This window comes from Copidosoma floridanum, unplaced genomic scaffold (genome assembly GCF_036245765.1).
Source record: "Copidosoma floridanum isolate Cflo_tuat_1 unplaced genomic scaffold, Cflo_Japanese_pri ptg000013l, whole genome shotgun sequence".
Classification (NCBI taxonomy): domain Eukaryota; kingdom Metazoa; phylum Arthropoda; class Insecta; order Hymenoptera; family Encyrtidae; genus Copidosoma; species Copidosoma floridanum.
The window spans coordinates 1,210,309-1,218,365 of NW_028321890.1; the positions used below are offsets into that span (position 1 = coordinate 1,210,309).

The window sequence follows — 8,057 nt, forward strand, 5'->3', positions numbered from 1 at the left end:
TCATGACCCTGCTAATTCAATGACTTGATCAATACTTTACAAAATATCTCAAATATTTCCAGGGTTACCTATATTTTTGAAGGTACCATCTAAAAGCTGAGATGTTTTTCTATAAAACAGTTACAGTCCTGACATGTAACTCCTCAATTATTGTTAGAAAATACCGATGTTTTCACGTTGCTCTATGAGAGGCTATGTATAATGTACGAACTTTGAGAGCAAATATCTCAAAATTTTCCAGGGTTAGAGGGGTAAATCAGGACACCGTTGGAATCAGCGTGTTTTTATCTATCAATTAAGCTACCTGTGACCTCCTAACTCCTCCCGCTGGAGCCCCCTTAATGGGAGAGAATTATTAGGGGCTTGGCCACCTAGCGAGTAGATGTGAGACGCCACACATATACCTAAATTCCAAAGATTTCGAGTGAAAAATTCCTCAAGTTTAAAAAAACACATTTTTTGCGATACTTGATTACGTGTTACTCAGCTATTAGTCATTATTTGTAACTTACCAGGGCTCAAATTTGACCTTGAAGCGTGCACTTTTAAAAAAGAGATATGAACGTTAGCTGCTTGGCAAGAACGGTATTGCTGATCTAAGCATAGACGTTTTTGTACCTATAGGTATATACCATCCATGAATGCGTATACCTGAGGGAGAGGAAAATCAACAGGGAAAATCAATGCGCCTGCAATTTTTTTGCACCATCTTGTTTAAAATGTGCTACTGTATGGGAAAGTACAGTCCGCCAGGTGGAAATGCGGTCAGAAATTGTTTGAACATTTTTTTTTCTAACAAATTATAAAAAATCAACAAATTCGTAAGAAAAAAATTTTTTTTGTACTGTTAATTGTGATGAAAACGAACAAAAAATTTCTTAACAGATTTTTCTCGAAAGTTAAAAAATTTTGAGTGAAAAAACTCTTGAAATTCCAAAAAACACGGATTTGGCTATTTGTAGGTTTTTAAAGCGGTATCATGGAAATGTTTTTCAATGTACAAAAAATTTGAACGTCTTCTTTGAAGCTTAAAATACAATATACAATCAATACAATTTCTCATTATTCACCCCAAAAATTTTTTTTTAAGTTTAGATATTTTTTGCGCGCGATTACTTGCCGGCTAAAAGAGATTCGTGTATTTACTTATGCGTTATTTATATTTATTAGCATGTTAAATAAATTTATTAATTTTTCATCTATTTAGATGAGTGTAAAAGTGTACATAACTATTTGAATCTCCATGAATATACTTTTAAGGAACATACGATTCATAACGTATATTCGGTGAAGTACACGACGAATAAAATGAAATAAAACTAGGTATATGAATAATGTAAGTAAAAAAATTATATTTGTCGAACAAATTTTACAATAGAATCACATTACTTTTTCAACTTATACATTTTTACAGAAGTCGAGATCACAACTGGATATAGGTATACAAGTAACGTTATTTTTTTTACAGTCATATGCTTTTGTATAACATGATTTTTTACAATTACATGTTTTTATTAAGCCATTTGGCAAAGGGTTTCTTGTCATAAATACAGGTACTAGTGTTCAGATACTTGTTAAATTCAGATACTTGTAACCAAATTGTGTTAGATCTAGTTGAATGTACATGAAATGTAATGCATTTTGATTGTGTATTGTATTTTAAGCTTCAAAGAAGACGTTCAAATTTTTTGTACACTAAAAAAATTTCCATGATACCGCTTTAGAAACCTACAAATAGCCAAATTCATGTTTTTTGGAATTTCAAGAGTTTTTCACTCAAAATTTATTAACTTTAGAGAAAAATCTGTTAAGAAATTTGTTGTTCGTTTTGATCACAGCAGTACAAAAAAAATTGTTTTCTTACGAATTTATTGATTTTTTATAATTTGTTAGAAAAAAAATGTTTAAACAATTTCTGACCGCATTTCCACCTGGCGAGCTGTACTTTCCCATACAGTAGCACATTTTAAACAAGATGGTGCAAAAAAATTGCAGGCGAATTAATTTTCCCTGTTGATTTTCCTCTCCTTCAGGTATACGCATTCATGGATGGTAGATACAAAAACGACAATGCTTAGATCAACAATCCCGTTCTTGCCAAGCAGCTAACGTTTATATGTCTCTTATTTAAAAGTGCACGCTTCAAGGTCAAATTTGTGCCCTGGAGCCGTACCATATAACTTTTTTTAGCTTCGCGGGCCTATGTTATAACATAGGCCGATGTACAGAAAAATAGTTATATGGTACGGCCCCTGGTAAGTTATAAATAATGACCAATAGCTGAGTAACACGTGATCAAATATCGCAAAAAACGTGTTTTTTTTAACTTGAGTAATTTTTTACTCGAAATCTATGGGGTTTAGGTATATGCATCACAATTGATTATTTTTTATAAATGGGCCAAAGAATAAGGAGCAAATTTTTTTTTCTCGAAAAAATTAATTTTTATAAATTGTTAAAAAAAAATTTCTTTAAACAATTTCTGACCACATTTCCGCCTGGAAAACTGTACTTCCCGATGCAGTAGCACGTTTTAAACAAGATCGTGCAAAAAAATTGCGCACTAATTAATTTTTCCGGTCGATTGCTGATTTCGCCCCGTCTATTACTATTAGTTTACTAACCCCTACCGTTGGCAACGTGCGAGAGAGACAGATTTGCACGTTCGATGTTGTGTCTCTTTCTACTTTTGCTTCAATGTCTTACATCAGAACGAGCAATCTATTTTTTACATGTCTATGGGCCTAACAATGTGTATGTAAATTCATTCAAATTTTCTGAAGGTTAAATTGAGCAAAAGTAAGAATGCGCTTGTACGATTGGAGCCTTGTAGTCACAACCAAACATGTCATTTGAGACTCCAGAGAAATTAATCTTTCAAACTGAATGGCACGATCGAGTCGCATCAACATTAAAACAGTTTTATTTGCATTTTTTTCCGTCAGACAGCAGTGTTGAACTTGTAAGCTAAACCTGGAAATTGTCTTAGTAACATTATTATTTGCATTATTTATTATTGTTATTTATATAATGTTATTATTTTATTCATCATCTAGATCGACTTTAATACAAAAAAAACATTTTTGAGACGCTCAAAATGTGATGGAGTGGTGATTAAAAACTTACACATAGGAGCTACTTTTACCATCTTTTCTCGAAGTTTGAAAATTGTAGGTTTTGCAGACAACAACACAAAACATATAATGTCGGTTATGTTGCTTAAGTAAGGAAATTCATTCATGAAACTTGAATTTTTTTTTGTATCATACGACCATGTGAAAAAAAATGAATGTTTTTTGCAGAACCATTATTTTACTTAGTGCAGACGTAACTAAGCATCTAGGAGAAATTTTACAAGTAATATCGGATCATAACTTTTGTATACATAATATCAAAATGGTCAAAGTCAGTCATGAAGAAGCCATAAAAATATTCCAGTTAGCTGACGATCAGATGTTGGTACTTTTTATTTTATCTAATTAATAGTTATGTTGAGTTAAGATTATTAAACACTGGGTCTATTCGCGCCAAATCCAAGTTGACACATGGATATATTGTACAGAGCGCGCGGTGGCTCAGTCGGCTAGGTCGTGGATTGGCACGCGGGAGACCGTGGTTCGATCCCCGGCCAGTGCGACTTATCGGGCAAGTAACTCTGTGATTTTTTACATGTGCTTTTTCACCACGCATTGCTCCTCGAGGAGGGTTTAGGCGACCTCCTCGCAGCATAATTGCCTAATTTCCCCCTACCCCCCTCCCAGTAATGGGAGGCCTCCCCTCCCTCTTCCCTTCCTTCTCCAAAGTGCTAAGTGCCCATAGTAGTGCCCTTATTAAAAGGAGCCGGACGTAAAGCACTATAATATAAAAAAAAAAAAGGATATATTGTACAGATAACACCTGAAGTGGAGTGGGGTTAGTATCACTATTAGTACCTTGAATATTACACTTATTTTATCTACATTTACATGGAAATAAGCTCTCTACATCGACGTATTTATGTGGACTTACTGCAAATAGACACGGTTAATTAAACTGATGTACGTCACTGGTGCTCCTTAAGTGAAAATTAGTACTCACTATGCAGGTCATCAGGTGATGTTCTTATCGAGCCCCAGGAGACGTAAAATTCTAAACACACCACGTTCAGTGGTTAAGAAATGCCCTAGATTTCACATAAACTGTTTTTAATGTAAAACCCAGGACATTCGTAACCTCGCTCACTAGGTGCGTAATGTACTAAAATGTAACTGAAATCCTTTTTAGGAACTCGAAATGGGTGACATGTGGCCCAATAGTAGCCTTGGAACTCATGAGCAAAGGAGATGAGTCCAAGCAGAATGTATTGTTATCAGCATTAGAAAAATACAATTTCAATAATATTCATGTGTTACAGAATGATGTGAGCATTGTAACTGTTAATACCTAAAACTTGTTATTAAATTGCTGTGTAATTAACACATTTTTTTTTTCAATATTGAGATATCGCATTATTTACTGTCTTCTAAAAGAATGATGGTATACAGCCTCAAAAATTCAGCTGTATGTAAAAATTGCACTTGTTGTATTATTAAGCCTCATGCTGTTCAAGCTGGACTGATAGCACCAATAATTAATGACATACAGAAAGCTAATTTCAATATATCAGCAGTGCAAAATTTTTATGTTGATTTTAATGATGCTCAAGAATTTCTTGAAGTGTATAAAAGCATACTTCCTGATTATGCAGTAGGTTGTCACACATTTATTGGACACACCATTACATGTATATTTTATTGTAACAGTTAATACTTAAAAAATTCTTTAGGCAATGGTTAGTGAACTGCAATCTGGGCCTTGTATAGCAATGGAAATAACTCATAATAATAAAAATGTTGATGTTGTTCAAGAATTCAGAAAACTGTGTGGACCAATGGATCCTGTAAATCAAATTTTATTGTTAATTTTTGCTGTACTTTTTTTCATGTTGTAAATTTTCTTTGAAAAACTTTTTTTCTTTGATTTGTAGATTTAAGCTAAAGCAGCAATTTTTTATTATGAATAATTTATTTTAGGAAATGGCACGACAGTTGCGTTCTAAAACGTTAAGAGCCAAGTATGGTAAATCTAAAGTGCAAAATGCTGTACATTGTTCCGATCTTTCTCAAGATGGACTGCTAGAGGTACAATCTTACAAAAAAATTTCATAATTATATGCTTAATCTAACACTAATACAAAAAATTTTTTAGGTAGCGTATTTTTTTAAGATTCTGGATGGAAAATAACATTCACATCAAAATCAGTCCATGGTATTTAATTTTGAATGGTAGAAATTTAATGCGTGATATCTCACCATAACAAAAGATATAACACATTTTTGAATATTTGGTTGTGTATGAACTTATGAAGATATGAATAAAATATTGTTATTCAAGTAAAGATGGTTTTAAGGTGCTTTATTGTTAAGTTACTTCTAAATTGATTGTTGGATACCATCAAAATTTAGGTGAAAGTTAAAACCAAATCTGGTGGATACCACCCAAACAAGGTAAGAGTTAAAGTGTTTTTGAACAATTTTATAAAGGGAGTTCTATCAGTTACAGAATTAACAATGAGAAACACAGAAAAATTTATCTAGGAATGAATTAAGTCATGAAAATGGTTCTGTCAAAATTTGAACGCATGAAGGTTCCTAGGAGCAGATTAATTAATATTCATATTTAGCTAATTTTTACATATTGGTTTATAAGCTATCGTCTTTCTTAACGCTTCTATTGCGTTAGGATGAGATTACATGGAGTCTGGCAGTCTGAAGACTGGCAGACTCTCGCTCCCATAACTCCCATTACAGCCAAAGATTAGTAGGGAGCCAAAGATTAGCTGCAGTCTGCCATGCTACGGAGTGTGCCCACTTTTTTCCAGTGGTTCGAGCGCCCTACCGCGGCCAAGCGGCCAAACCAGGCGCACATTTTTTTTTTTATTTGCGAAGCCCGGTAGAGGTATGAGAAAAGTGGATTCGCGTGGAAATGTCCATATAGGCGCACATTTTGGAGACGCGTGGAAAGGGTATACCGAATGTGCGCCTACGAGGGGAGGAGTGGAAATGTCGGCTATATAGCTGTATATAATATATCTGAACGCACAACCAAAGCAAGCGACGATACGAGTTTTTCTTTTTTGAGAGTCTTTTGACTCTGCAACCGAGTACATACTATGTAGGTAAATCTTATTCAATTAAATCGTGGAACTAAATGCTCATTAATTATAAACACAGACTATTGATATTAATACATTATTTTTTAACTCTCCCGTACTCTTAAAATTCCCAAATCCATTTATGTTTTGGCGCGTGGAAGTGTCCATATAGGCGCACACTTTGGAGACGCTGTGGCGGCGCAACCGTCGCCCACCTATGGGTTAGTGCAGGCTCCAGGCGATGGCAGACCCACGGCTGCCAGCGGTTCAAGGTTGGGAAGGAGAGACTGATTGAGTAGGCCTGTGTAAGAGTAAGAAGAGTCTTTATTAGAGGTGCCTACAAACAAACGCTCAAGAGCCTGGTCAGGCTAGCAATGCTCGACTGCGCGTGTCGAGAGAGCAACGAGGCAAGTGTGGAGACGCGGGCGGCAGGAGGGGAATTTCCCCCACTCCTGCATACATACAGCCGAGGAGCCCCACATACTCCCCCCCGAGCAAACGCAGTAAAAACATTTAGAGGGTGCATGGCAATATGCAGCACATAGAATAACAAAAATTAATTTTTTAAAATTAGAGGAACGCCGGTACAAATTTTCTTGACAAAATTGTAGGTACGCAGGTACGAAGTTCTCTTAAAAATAGGTACGCAGGTACAGAGTTTTCTTAAAAGTTAGGTACGCAGGTACAAGGTTTACTTAAAAAATTATAGGTACGCAGGTACAAAATTACTTTGTTGTACGCAAGATCAATCTAGTAAGTTGCATTTTTTGGTGATTAATGATAACGTGATAAGGCTTTATTCTTTTCAAGACTAGATCACAATCAAGTTTTACTTAAATCTAAGGTGGATACAATTGTCCGTTTCATGCAATGTTATATAAAACAAAATTAAGTAACGCAAAAGTGATTCGAGTGTCAGGCATTAAGATCAAATCTCACATTGTCAGAAGCTTTCTTATTTTTATTACATTGGTAAGTCTTAAGAATAGGTATAGGCTTTTTGGGCTGTAGGGGTGGAATTGATAGGTCGAGTAGAGGAATTCCGAGGTTCTCAGGAATGAAGTAGGCTGGTTTTAGCAGTTCAGTCGAGATCACTTTGGGCACTCCTTTGATGTCGATTTTGAAATCCCGATCAGAGACACGCTCAAGAATCTTGTAAGGCCCCGTGTAAGGTCTTTCGAGAGATTTTACAGCTGGAGAGCGCCGAAAGACGTGAGTGCAAGAACTGAGGTTCTTGAACACGAAAGGGCGAGACCCGTGATGATGTTCGACGGGAACAGGTTTCAGCTGTCGCATGTGCTCGCGGTAATCCTCGATGAAGATTTGAGGATTGGCTTGGAAGTCGTCAGAAATGAAAAATTCTCCAGGAATGCGAAGAGAGGTTCCGTAAAGAAATTCAGCAGGAGAGGCTCCTGTGTCACTCCGCACCGATGTTCGAAGGCCCAAAAGGACCGTGGGGAGGATTTTTACCCAGTCAGGCTCGTTATGACACATAATTGCTGCCTTAAGGCTGCGGTGCCAGCGCTCCACCAGGCCGTTTGCGGCAGGGTGGTAGGCTGCTGTTCTCTTTCTCTGACAACCGATGAAGGACAGGTAGGCGTTGAAAATCTGGGATTCAAATTGGGCTCCCTGATCAGTAGTAAGGAATCTTGGGGCTCCGAACCGAGAGACCCAGTGTTCTTGAAAAGCCCGTAGGACCGTGGAAGCCTCCATGTTTTTGAGAGGTACAGCCTCAGCCCAACGCGAAAACCGGTCGATCATGGTCAGAAGGTACGAGAAGCCGTCGCAGGTTTTGAGAGGACCAACGAGATCGATGTGGACATGTCGAAATCTGTCATCCGGAGCCACGAACTGTAGGGGTTCGTTTTTGATATGACGAGAGATT

The 8,057-nt window shown here is 36.6% G+C and overlaps 1 protein-coding gene across 1 annotated transcript; it reads left to right on the forward strand.

Annotated features, from left to right (window-relative positions):
* Window positions 1–2,748: 2,748 nt before the first annotated feature.
* On the forward strand, window positions 2,749–5,375 carry nmdyn-D7 (nucleoside diphosphate kinase homolog 7). Its single transcript, XM_089591345.1, has 8 exons — window positions 2,749–2,962; window positions 3,057–3,223; window positions 3,303–3,455; window positions 4,264–4,399; window positions 4,480–4,725; window positions 4,805–4,918; window positions 5,052–5,159; window positions 5,227–5,375. Exons 1-8 carry the CDS (start codon window positions 2,846–2,848, stop codon window positions 5,260–5,262), a joined length of 1,077 nt encoding a protein of 358 aa, XP_089447471.1. The 5' UTR covers window positions 2,749–2,845; the 3' UTR covers window positions 5,263–5,375.
* The last annotated feature ends 2,682 nt before the right edge of the window (window positions 5,376–8,057 follow it).